At 36.3% G+C, this 13,397-nt stretch overlaps 1 protein-coding gene across 2 annotated transcripts in view; it reads right to left on the minus strand.

Moving 5' to 3' along the window:
* AK8 (adenylate kinase 8) overlaps positions 1–13,397 on the minus strand; it is a 73,864-nt gene that overhangs the window by 40,423 nt on the left and 20,044 nt on the right. Inside the window, exons 6-10 of one of the 2 annotated variants that reach the window (XM_069770808.1) lie at positions 10,936–11,017; positions 9,253–9,324; positions 8,223–8,423; positions 4,703–4,834; positions 1,743–1,832 (exon numbers count right to left, since the gene is read on the minus strand). In XM_069770808.1, coding sequence (XP_069626909.1) covers positions 1,743–1,832; positions 4,703–4,834; positions 8,223–8,423; positions 9,253–9,324; positions 10,936–11,017 — 577 coding nt within the window. Of the gene's footprint in view, positions 1–1,742; positions 1,833–4,702; positions 4,835–8,222; positions 8,424–9,252; positions 9,325–10,935; positions 11,019–13,397 lie in introns of both variants that reach the window. The other variant, XM_069770809.1, reaches the window with a different exon arrangement.

Genomic DNA, 13,397 nt, shown 5'->3' on the forward strand with positions numbered 1-13,397 from the left:
GCTTTTAAAGGACCTATCTTTGAATAAACAGATCATCCAAACTCCCATCTCAGCCATAACTGAAATTTAGAGAGCGAGGTATTTACAGTGGCTGTCCTCTACTTCAGAGATGAGAAGAAAGTGAAATAACAGCACACACATAAGTTTCTGAATTTAATGGATACCACGAAAAAGACATGGGCCCAGAGCTTAAAATGGTCTCCACATGTGAGTTAGACTGTATACACAAGTAGCCACATTCAGGTCAATCAGACTATACCCACGAAGAAATTATTTCCATACATGAAGATCTAGGATACATTGCAATTAAGATATGCTAAGATCTCTTGCCTTTGAGTTAAATGGCCATTCTGATTAGCAGTATCTCTAAATCAGAAAATCCTCTCCTAGATCTCCCTGTCTATGTTACAGGGGACCCAGCTTCTCTCTTTCAGGCTGTAGAGATTCATGCTTTCCATTCCCATGGTTCCCACATAAGCTCCTAGTCCCAGCAAAATGGTAGCTGCCACAGAAAATTAATGCATTGAACTAGCAGAGTTAGTGTATTATGAATAAATGCAATCCATTCACTAGAGATGAAGTTTAGAGTTAAAATGTATTGCCTTGTGGCTTGATAAAGTGACTGACAGAGGGATAGAATACCCAAACCTGCAGGCTGCCAAAGGTCTTTTTGAAATGCTTAGAAAAGTACTGAATCTCTTGGTATGGTATCAAGGGAACCTCAGTTAATTTTACAGGCTCATGTTTCAGATCTGTGTAATTCAGTCTCAGAGTTAAGCTATTGTGCAAAAAAGGGGACTTTCAAGCTTTCCATCTCACCAAATGACTTTCCTTGCCAAAAATAAAAGACAATGAAGATTTCTCTTCGCTCAGGGGCGGTTTGCTCAAAATTCCATTAATACTGAAGCTTAACTGAGATTTCTCAATCTTCAGCAAGATTGTCTCCTTATATTTGTATCGTTGGTAACCATTTGGCCTGTTGCCAGAAACAGGACTGAAAGTTCCTCTTCCAGGCCATTGTAATTTGGCAAAATAAACATTCTTCCACCCTACTGAAATACAACTTATCCTTTAGAACTACAGATCTTTTCTGATTTTAATACCCACTACATACAGAGAGCTATCCTTGTGCAAGACAACTAACAAACATGTAAGTTTAAGCTGCTGCCCTAAGGAGCTTACAGTATTTATGATTTATCTGAAATCACTGCAGAGCCTTCCAAAAGCAAAGTATGCTTAGATATTCTTTGTGGTAGTCCCCTCCTACAACCAAAAATGCTAATAGAAATGAAGTGCAAAGAAACTTTATTTTTAAGTTTAAAATATTTGCGTAGAGGAATCTACAGTAGCATTCTAAAAGTCAAAATCCACATATGAAAGCAGAGAAAATGAAACACAATACTTTAAATAACAGTTTAAACATTTTACAATTATACATCTATATCAGAATTCTGATTTTGATTTAGAGATGAAAACATGGAATTCAAATTTGGAATGTGTACAAGAAATCTGAATTTCACTGGAACAGTGAACTAATGATATGCTTTCAAGATATTGAAGATCTTAGAAATCTAGCCTCTGTTACGCAGTGCTACAAATCACATGTAATGAATGCAATTAATAAAATTCCAGATTACTCTGACGTAAATCAGATTAGAATCTGATCAAGAAACATTCATTCACAATTTATTTTTTGCCACAAATTTGTAACTACAGTGTAATGAGAAAACAACGTGCCCTACCTGGGTATCCATTGTCAATATAAGGCTTAATGAGTTCTCCAAGTTTTGTCTTGTCTGCAACAGCTTCCTTTAGCAGTTGCCCGCAGCAAACTAACAGGAAGGAAGAACAAAAAAGACACAAGGTTAAATTTTAAAAAGGAAGCAACGAAGAAAAGGAAAAAACCCCAGAAGCTGCATACTGGAATAAGGTCACTGAATAAAATAAAAGTTATAGGTTTTGGAGGTTTGTTGTTAGGATATTTATTTTTTTTGGCCAAGCAGGGCAAAAAGCAGAGACTGAGCAGGGGAGAATACTGAATAAAAAAGAATACATTTGGCAAAGAACATATTAAAAACAGAGATAGAGAGAAAGATATTAATCAAATATGTTTCTGAAATAATAACTCAAGGGACTGCTAGCAGTTTGCACTTTTTATAAACTTCTAATTACTGAATAAAGTTACACCTGCTGAACAGCATCTGAACCGCACTGCTGGAGGTACGGGATAACACGCAGTTCAAGGAAGTGACTCCCTGGATCATTTAATGATCATGTAAGAATTGTATGTAAAAAACTGTGCTAATGCAATGTTATCATTGACTTCAAATAGACAGAACACCAGGAGATGCAGATTTAAAGTTTTAGTCAGGACAGTTGTACACGAAACACTGCTACTTTGGGCTTGGATAGCACTTTCTGACCAAAGTTACTGAGTCTTACTGCCCCCTGTGAGTTAAATACAACTGTCCTGACCCTTATTTTACACAGAGGGAACTAAGCCATGGAGAGGTTACACAACATCACAAGTCCTAGTTTCAACTCAGTTTTGGTTAATATTAGGTAACAGTCACTCTATACATTATTGCATGACCTTTCAATTAATAATCATAAGCTGATTCCACCCCTTCTGAAATCAATAGCACCAACATCTACAGCTGCACTGACTTCAGTGGAAAAAGAAGCAAGCTCTTTCATCCGCTTTATCACTGTTAATCACACTGTTTGGCAAACAAAAGTAAGAACGGGAACATTTCTTGGACAAAGCTGATGAAGTTTAATGTTTAAGTGATAAGGGATAAACACAAATTTTAACAGTCTTTAGTTGTCCTGTAGAAGCAAATTCATATTCACAATAAATGGTGTAAAAACGTAACAGAATCTCAGTGCATAGACCCCAACTTAAGACAACTAATATGTATACACCTAAATTCAATCCAATTCATGACACTGTTTAAACACAGGATTAAATTTTTAAGCCTGTGCTTCAATCCCAATGGCCTAATTGGAAATTATGTATACACGGAATACTATTCTGAAAAATGATGGTGTTCTGACTCTGTTTTAAATACTTAATTCTTCTAATATTTGGTTTACAGTATACTTAAAATAAAATCCAACATATGGGTAAAGCAGTGGTAATGGTATTTAGTAAAAAGAGCTGCAACTCTCTCATATAATAGTCACTTAAAAAAAAATGCAAATTTTGACCTAGATGAAAACACTATCAAACTTGCAGTTTTAGAAATAAAGTTTTAAAAAAATAATTCAGGAAACACCAGAACAAGTTAATTTTCTTCAACACATTCAAACATGTTTTATTTTTCATTAGGCCAATTACACAGTTATTAAAAATACAGCTTTGAATAAATCTACAAATATTTATTTTTAATATGAAATTATAAAACACAACAATATTAAAATAACTGATAGCATAAACATTTTATCAATTTTATTTGTACTTATCAGTATTGTAATATAGATTTTTAAATAATTTAATTTTACCTTTTTCAAGTTCAGTAGGTATCATTTTAGTCATATTCATGTTTTCTTTCTTAAAGACTAAAATAATAATAAAGATTTAAAATACAAAAATACTAAACCTAAAACCCTAAACTGATAGGTAGATAGTTCCATAGCTGTTTCTGTGCATTTAATGGAACTGCACAACATCTGCAATCTAGCCATTAGCTGGAATGATTATATGGAAAGCATATGGCTTTTTCTGAAGGTTCAAGTTTGAACTTGAAAAATTTATTTCTTTTCTGACCAGATCTACTAAACCTGTAACTGAAAACAATACCACTCAGATCTTGATGTTGTTATTCACACGTAAAGCCAAATCCAGGTTCAATGGAATCTTTTGACTTCACCAGGAGTTCAGGGAAGACACTAGCAAACTATAGACAACTGAGTGAGTTCCACAATTAAAGAATCTCCCAAAGACAATAAAATCACTACCTCCTTAATTCTGATTTTTTCATTTGGTATACATTGAAAGAATACTAATGAAACAAACTTGCATTTTACTGAACAAAGAGGATATGACTAATCAGCAAATTTTAGAGATATCAGACATTTGTTTAAAATCATTTTTGGCTACTTCACTATTAGAAGACATTATAGAACATGGACACATACTGCATTGAGCCTATCACCAAGCTGTGTACTCATATTATAGGGCTTTTTAACATTAGCATGCTAACCATGAACAATCCTCACATAGAATTTTCTGGGCCTCCTTTACAAAAGAAAGAGAATGCACTTTTAAATAATTGCTTCCTTTTCCAATACATTACTTCAGATGCACAGAACCTGAGTCCTCATTAAAGTTCAGAGTAAATGCTATGTTAAAAGTGCCCCAATTTTGGTCAGACAGCTGAAACTGCGAAGACATTACTCATGATCCATGGATCCGCAGAAGAATTCAGAGCACTACAGGAATCTAACACACGGAAAAATACTGATGCAAAGGCTATAAAAAATGATGACTAAAGAAATGTTAAAGCTGGTTTGTCACAGAATATATGCTCTACTGGTTTATATTTCTTCATTGAAATACTTTTCACTTCCCTCAAAAATTTGACACCCATAGTAATGGACAAACAGAGAAATTTTATGAGCAAGTAAGACAGCAGAAGATAAATGATCAAAAAGAGAGAAAAGGGGAATTGAGCAAAGTGCATATTTACTGAGAACTTACTGTTGACAACACTGTATTTCTGAGCTATTAGTGCTGCCTGCAGGCTCTTCCCACTGCCTGGGGGTCCACAAAAGAGAATCCGTGGTGTAAAGGGGGCGGCGGATCGGTGCCGTGTTTGGACATAGGTAAGAACTAGAACATGAGAAAAAAGCAAGAAATACAGTTTATATCCTATTTTTAAAAAAAAAAACCAAACCACACTGATTAACTTCGCTGTTTCTTTAAAAAAGGTTGTCATGTTGATCATCATTTATTTCATCACTGAAACATCTAGATACTCCAACCAAAATCAGGACTCTGATAAAACTGTCATGTCAGCAACTTACACTGAGGAGCACTTTAGAAATCTTACTATCATTACACTCCTATACTTTCTTTCATCAGTAGATGTCAAACCATTTTAAAGAGCAGATTCAATTAATAATTGCTCTTCTACCATGTTGTTTTCAGCTGTCCTGGTTTCAGCTGGGATAGAGTTAATTTTCTTTCTAGTAGCTGGTAGAGTGTTATGTTTTGAGTTCAGTATGAGAAGAACGTTGATAACACACTGATGTTTTCAGTTGTTGCTCAGTAGTGTTTAGACTAAGTCAAGGATTTTTCAGCTTCTCATGCCCAGCCAACAAGAAGGCTGGAGGGACACAAGAAGTTGGGAGCGGACACAGCCAGGACAGCTGACCCAAACTGGCCAAGGGGTATTCCATACCATCTGACATCATGTCCAGTATATAAACTGGGGGGCAATTGGCTGGGCCAGGAGCGGATCACTGCTCAGGAACTAACTGGGCATCGGCTGGCGAGTGGTGAGCAATTGCATTGTGTATCACTTGTTTTGTATATTCCAATCCTTTTATTCTTATTGTCATTTTATTATTGTTATTATTATCATTATTAGTTTCTTCCTTTCTGTCCTTTTAAACTGTTCTTATCTCAACCCATGAGTTTTACTCCCCCCCCCCGCCGCCCCCCGATTCTCTTCCCCCATCCCACTGGGCAAGTGAACAAGTGGCTGCATGGTGCTTAGTTGCTGGCTGGGGTTAAACCACATTAGCAGAAGTAATTTTTGCTTCATAGGTACAATTTTACCATGCAAATTATAGAGGGATATAATTACATTTAATACTTTCTGCAGTTTCTGAACAAATATTGAAGTGGAAAAACTCAGGATGTTAAATTAATATGACATTTATCCAGCTATGTGTGTGTGATTAACAGAGTCCTAATTACAATATTATAGACTTGTAGCATAGGATGTCACGACACAATGCAGCACTGACAACACATAACCAAGTAAAATTTTATTCTTTTGTCCATCATTTTTGCATAACATGTGAAGGATATTTGAGCTTCTCTGTCCAACTTCACTCTTCTACATTTTGTATTGCGTAGGAAATACTACATTCAGGTCAATCTACAGATTGTAAGAGCTTTGGAAAGACCACAGGACATGAGATCATCAACATTGCTGTATTACAGAGATCTGAACTTTGTTACAATCTCAAAAGAGAACCTGATATATCACCAAGAAGCTAAAAGAAGACATGGCTTGGCAGTGAGGACAAATTAGGATTGCATTTGGACAAAGCCAAACACTCCTACTCCCCATGCCCCTTTTATGGTTCACAATACTAGTGAAGAGAGCAGCTCAAGCTTCAGCACAAGTTATGCAAGCTTTCCAGGAATCACAGATTCAAATGCCAAGGCTAAAGTTCATGCCACCGTCTCCTGACTGCCATGGTTACCCATGATTAAAGCAGCATGGGCACACCTACATAGGCTCTGATTTCCTCTGTAATTCCAATGGATAAAATTAAGTGTTAGCCCAGACATCTTCAGTTCAAATAAAAGGCTCTCTAGACTAAAGATTCCTTGTAATAAAATGGTATTTTAGTCTAACAAATAGGACAGGCTTATACATTAATGTTTGTATGAATCATAAGTCCATATTAAAAAAAAACACAAAAGGATTGAGGGAGAACATCATAAGGATGATCATTTTAACTACCATTGTTAACACATTGCTGTATACTAACTAACATTTTTGCTGAGGACGCTCTGCTAGACACTTCTGTAACATTACAAAATCCTTTTGTAATAAAGAAGCATCTCCAGCAAACTCCAGCCCTGCTATTTCTAGATAGCAGACCTGAAGTATTGAGAAACTAACTCAAACTGCAACCACATGGGACTGTAAACATCTATTTTTCCAGTGCCACAAGCTGTACTGGGATACTACACTGTACAATTGAATTTGATGTCACATATCCTAGTATATGTTAGCAGTAATTGCATTAAGGTTTAAAAGTTTAGAAAATTTTATAATTGTATGAAACAATCCATAATAATACTAATATTGATGAGAGATCTTCTCTTTCTTTTTTACCTCTACATGTAGCAATAAAAGCACTTAACAAAAAAAATGGAAAATTGTAACAGAAAATAGTGTATTTGCTGCATAACTTCCTAAAAACCAAATATCAGCTACCCAAGGAGTGCTCTAGTTATCCTGAACATTTTCCATAACCCAGTGTATTGAAAAGCACAAACATTACAGGCAAAGCACCCTGCTTACAAATGATGCTTAATTTGCAGTAAATAACCAAGTTAATTAGGAGTAATGATCCCCTAGACAGTCTCCACATCTAATTATTCTTTAAAAAAAAAATCTGGCTGCTTGATGCACTGCAGAAAAAAAGATCTAGAGAGGATTTTTTCATTCCAGTTTTCAATTTATCTCACTACATTATTAATTAATAATAATTAATATTCAGGCACTCGCATTTTTATTTACAATTCAAGGCATGAATTCTTTATGAATGATGATATGAACTTTTAAATTTAATTAAGTAATTTAGAGGTAATTAATGTGTAAATTCAGAATATAAACTTCCTACTTGTTTATCTTAAAAGTGCAGCACTTATTAAAAAAAGACCTTTTTGAGATGCAAAATTACTGGGATATAACAGATCATCTACAGACTGACAGCTACAAAGTACATTATCAGTTGGTCTTTCTGGCAGTTTCCTCATTCTCTTCTTGAAGAATTAACATTAAAAGTCAGATTGCATTACAGTCAAGCAAAGGCAAACAAGAATTGTTGAACAGAAAAGCTACCAGCACATGCAGCTTTTAAAAAATGAAATGTTACCGGCTTTGAACTACTCCTACGTCTTGTTGTCAGACTTGTGGAAGGTACTAGCCCTTTGGGAGATTAACAACTGAGCCACAATGCAGCCTTTTAGAAGAGATTCTTGCAGAAATAACCATGACATTTGCTCTACCAAGTCAGCTGTTCCTTGGCAGGACTGTGGAACTAAGACTTTCCAGTTATCTGCACTTATTCTAGTCTTGTAAAATAATTACCAGGAACAGCCATAGCACTGTACTAGAGAGAACACAACTCAGCTGGGAGCTATCTGTGTTAACTAACCCTAATCCTACAAACTGTCTCTAACAGCTAGGAACTACCTTTCAAATAAGAGTTTATCAACTATCAGATGTGCCATAAAGGTACATATTTACCCTGTGAGAGGACATCCATGGAAGGCTGGTCTGCACTGATCGATTTCAAAACTTTTTGGTAGATCCGGAAAACCCCAGGGAAGTTTCTGTGATATTCCAGCAGTTTCTTTGACATCTCCTGTTCAGATAGATCTTCTGGTTTCACCAAACGCTGCTGTATCAGCGGATCACTCGGCCAGTCAAATGTTGTATGGTACACCTCTGGAAGTTAGACACTGATTAGGAACTAAGAGGATGATTTAATAGGTCTTGCTCAGCTCCAAAAGGTTTCCTAAACAAAATCAAGGTCTTTTTTTAAGCTTTATATTGTGGCACAAGCAAAAACCTGTGCACTTCCCTTGTTACTTTTACTGACAGCTTACTCTGCAGATGCACAGATAGGAAGTGGCCAAGGTAACTGCCCACCCATGTAGCCAAGACAGCATGATGAGTAAGAACAAGGAACTGGGGATAACTCTCCAGATTCTTAGGCTGAACCTTAAGCAAGTCCTTTGATAAGCAAATCTCCTTTATAGCAAATAAAAGCCATTTCTTTAGTTAAGAACATCCCTCCTAATTCCACTCCTAAAACATCCAACGTGATTTTTTTATTGACCAATGTCAGGATTTTATTTTGTGATGAATGATTGATAATGATACTCAACAGACAATACAGAGCTAAGTCAACTTGACAGTCATTTAATGGAAGATACCTAAAAGCATACCTGCACCTCAGAATTAAAACAGCAAAGATGCATGCAAAATGTAAGCTCATACGGACAGATCTAAGCTTCAAGTATTCCGCACTGCCATGGTCTACTGTTTGCAGGCTCAATACTGAGCTTTATATTTTCCCATATTTTATGGCACAAAAAAATAATGCAATGTCAACAAACACTTTTTCCAAACAGTTTAAATTTGTAATTTTAAATCCCTACTGGTTCTTAAAGGGATACCATTTAAATTTTAATCCCACTGGTATTACCAATGTTTCTGAGACCAAGCAACACTCCAGTTTCTAGTGGAGATCAGGAACAAATGCATACTGCACCTTCTGTGAAGGGATCAAGCCTTTTCCCACTGTTCCTCTCAATCAGCACAGTGTCTGGAGCATAAAGCACAACTAGGCACAAAAAAAACAAACAAAAAAAGAAGTAAAAAGTGTAGCTCCTCTTAGTTAAGTGTTTTATTTCCTGTAACTGTTTAGATGTATCCTAGTCTTAAAGATAGATGAACGTATTTCAAGCACATTTGCCTCGTTCTCCTTTCCCAGTACTCTACCTGCAAAACTTTATTTCACTTTTAATCAGAATTTTACTCCACCTCCTAAGCAATATAGTGGGATGAAATATACATTAATCCAGTCCAGTATCCATGAGTACTAGCTGTCCCTGTCATTCATACTAATTAACAAGTTTGTCCCTCACTTACATTGTAACTGGAGCTTAGGACGGAAGTACCCACAGATCACTCGAGACTGATTCTCTTCTATACCACAAACAATTACTTTTCACCCAGAAAATAGTGATAGTGAGACCAGTGAAACTTAATTTTTGATAACCTCACAGAAAAGTATTCAAACTTGATTAGAAAGCATCAAAAGATGAAGAATCTGTCAGTTCCCTGGGTTGCTTTTGGCTAATCATCCTCACAGTTAAACACTGTAATTTAATTACTATTTTCAGTGCATTTGATTACAGGTTTCAAACAAGTTCTTTGTATGACTTCCTTCTCTGTATCAAATAGCTCTTTCAGATGCTTTTCTCCCTATTAAGGTACTCATACACTGTAAATCTCATCTCCTCTCAATCTTCTTTTTGATTAACTAGACAGACTGAGCTTTAAGATTCTCATTCAGGTCTTGGTTGCATAGATATAATTGTGAGCAAAACTCAACTTCAGATGTTATTAGCTGTATTAAAAATACATGCAAGTACTAGGCATTAAACATTTTTGCCTAACTCCATTGCAGTGATTCAGAATTCTTCATTAACAGTCGAATCTCATCCAAATCAAACCCAAAGCGACAATTCATCAAGTTTGCTAACATTCTGTTCACTATCCACTGGCAAGCTCTACATTCATCATTTTACACTGCATGCCACACAATCGTAATAATTTCTTACATTCTAAGTAGGTCCTCCAACTATACTAATTTGGGACAACTGGCTTCTTCTAGATGGCAAGGGCAGCTGTCAAGGTCTTGCCTACCAGTACTTTGCCAGTAAACAAATGTTCCTCTCAAATCAAGTCAGAATTCACCCATTCTCTGAAAGGTCAAGCTTCAAATCATGTGTCCACTTCACTTGGTGGAATAAAGTTTGCTAAGCATGCATTCTCTAACTCAAAAGAAGGATGAATTTGTATTTAGTACATGGGGAATTGTTTTGGTCTGATGATAAAGGCTGATTTCTAGAGATGGAAGTCAGAGAAAACTTAGACCCACTCCTAGAGCAGAAGCAAAGCTATATAGCTGCTCAGAGACACTTGCTGGAGTGGTCTTGAATTTACAGAACTCTAACGTGTAAGAAGAAAAGGGTTCATGAAGACAGGGTTTAAAGTCTCACAGGTTACCTCAAGTTTTTGAGCAAATCTGAACCGTACTGAAATATTCTGCTGTCTGGTGGCTCCGGTGTCTTCAGTATTGGTATTGAATTTATTGAGGATTTGGGGGGAGAAACAGTTCTAGTCTTTCCTACTGGGTGCAATCACACATAAACCTTGTACTGCTTACCAACATGCCTAGGAATGATGCCAGATGATTGCAGCATCCATGCCTGTTCCTGATTTTCAGGGAAGCCTTCCAAAATCCACCCCTATTGAACAAAAACATGAAACAGTTATTGATCCTGGAAGAGAAAAAACAAAAATTAGCACTAAATATCAGTGCTATTTGCACAAAAATTACCTCATTCTCATCCCACAACACCACAGTATTTGTTATGGATGCTTGTGAGAGAAGAAAGCAAACATGGAGCACTGATATTTTTGTGAAATGGCATGCACTAATACCACTGCCACAGAGCAATGGGAACTTATGTATTGTAGCAATGATTTTTTTTTTCATGTTTCAATCTTAAAAAAAAAAAAAAAGAAACTTCTATCTTGAATAAAAACAACCCAAAACAGTTTCTACAGTTTTGAAATATTCAAAAGGATACCAGCCCACACTGTGTATAAAAAAGAGGCTAAACAAATCTAAAGACAGATTTAATGCCATGAACACTGAGGAAAATATGCACGCTTTCATTATTTTCTTAAATTATACAGGAAAACTCACAGTAATGGAACCAGCATTCCCAAAGCTAATGAAGCAACAGAGCAAAAGAAAGAAAAAAGAAAAAAGAGCCTTTTGCTCCCTTAAGTCCTTGTTATAGCCAGCTAAGTGTTGGATTGAGCATCTTTAAAAAAACATTTACAGATCTGTGAAATACCGTAGGAGAGCTGCAGCCTCACTCAGTTTCTGTGTGATGCAGTATTTGAAATCTAATCCACTTCCCAGTCTCAAGTCTGAATCTCCTGAACTTTCTCCAATTTATCTGTTAGTTGGTTAACCACACATTTCCTTGTCACTATATCCTATACCTTAAAATAACTTTGTGATATTACAATAAATCTGGAAACCATCTTTGTACTGAAATAAAGAAGATATTTTAATATTGCATTAGCTAGCAATCATTATCATCTCCCACATAAATTTGAAGCTCTGTCAGTATGAGGTCCAAAGGTTTTAGAAGTATTTCAGGGAAACATATCTCCATGACTTCTGTAGGAGAAAATTGGGACATTCCAATTATACAAGAAAATAGAGTAGACTATTTAAAATTCCTTAATTAGCCTGCTTTCAGGAACATGTAATCCTGCTGATATCTGTAGAAAATAAGAGACTCAAGTAACTGCAAGCCATTTTTGCCACTCCTAGTGTTTGCTCTATCGAATTAGAATGAACTGCTGTCTAAGGTCACACAGGTGCTGAGAAATCAATTTATCCCTTGGGACTTGCAGGAGGCAAGGCTGCACAATATTTTTAGCAGTATGCTAGGAACTTCAGCACTAGTTATGAATATATTATGCCTGTACAACATATATATAGGCCCAGATCCTCTTCTAGGGAGAAATGGCATCAGTGGTCTGAAGCCAATAAACCTATGCCAATTTACAGACTACAAATCTGGCTCATTTTCTCCACCCCCAAGTGCAACACCTTTGGAAACTAAACCAAACCAAACAAAAAAAACCCACCCCACAAAACCATTGCTTCTGATGAGCTTATTGCTCAAAATCACATACTGAGCAACAGGCAGTAAACACAATATTGTATTTTAACAATGTATAGCAAACTTCATGAGGTTTATATACAAATTTTTAAGGTCCTTAAAACGGGCAATAAGCAATTTTATAGCTAAAAGTTTTTGCAATGTAAGAAAACACAGCTCAGTAAGGAGATTCCTGCAACAAATACGTTTTAAGGCACTAAACAAATGCAAAATAAACACACACTACAAAAATAGTTAGCATTTTGGATCTTATTTCCAAAGGTCTCTGAGTTCCAGGGTATCAGTCAGTCCCTAATTAGAATACATTATCCATCTACTTGACACTTCAGTGAAATGTCTATTCCACCACAGAGCTGCAGCTTTGTTCAGAACAGGTTTATTGATATTCTGCTGCATTCCCTCTCCATACCCCCAGTGGCTTGGTTCTGTTTTATCACACATCAAAAAGGCCGTATGCTCAGGGCACCCCATGCACAGCTCAGAGCTGGAGGTCTGAACAGCTGCAAGTAGTATGGTATCACAGGAGGGACAAGCTCCAAGCAGATGTCACAGATAAAAAAAAAAAAAAAAGAAAAAAAAAAAGAGTAAAAAGGGAGTGTGGCTTGGGAACGAAGCAAGAGGAAAGAAGACACAGCAGAGCAAGACCTGACTTAAAATATGCCTATCATGCTTTATGCAAACACTGGTCTTCTTTGCCCTCCTGACTATCATTAAAGTGTAATTAGTAACTTCACATGGTAAATTTGTTTCTTTAAGAAGCCATCTATTTTTTGTTCTTGATAGCAGTAACCTTACATCCATGCATGGATTGCACCTTATCACATCAAGGGTGGAACAAAGGCTAAAAGTGAGTAATTCCATGGTGCCTTTACTCTGTGGTCACTGTTCCCTCTCTTTCAGCTGGAAACCTCAATCCTTT

Source organism: Haliaeetus albicilla, chromosome 26 (genome assembly GCF_947461875.1).
Source record: "Haliaeetus albicilla chromosome 26, bHalAlb1.1, whole genome shotgun sequence".
Classification (NCBI taxonomy): Eukaryota; Metazoa; Chordata; class Aves; order Accipitriformes; family Accipitridae; genus Haliaeetus; species Haliaeetus albicilla.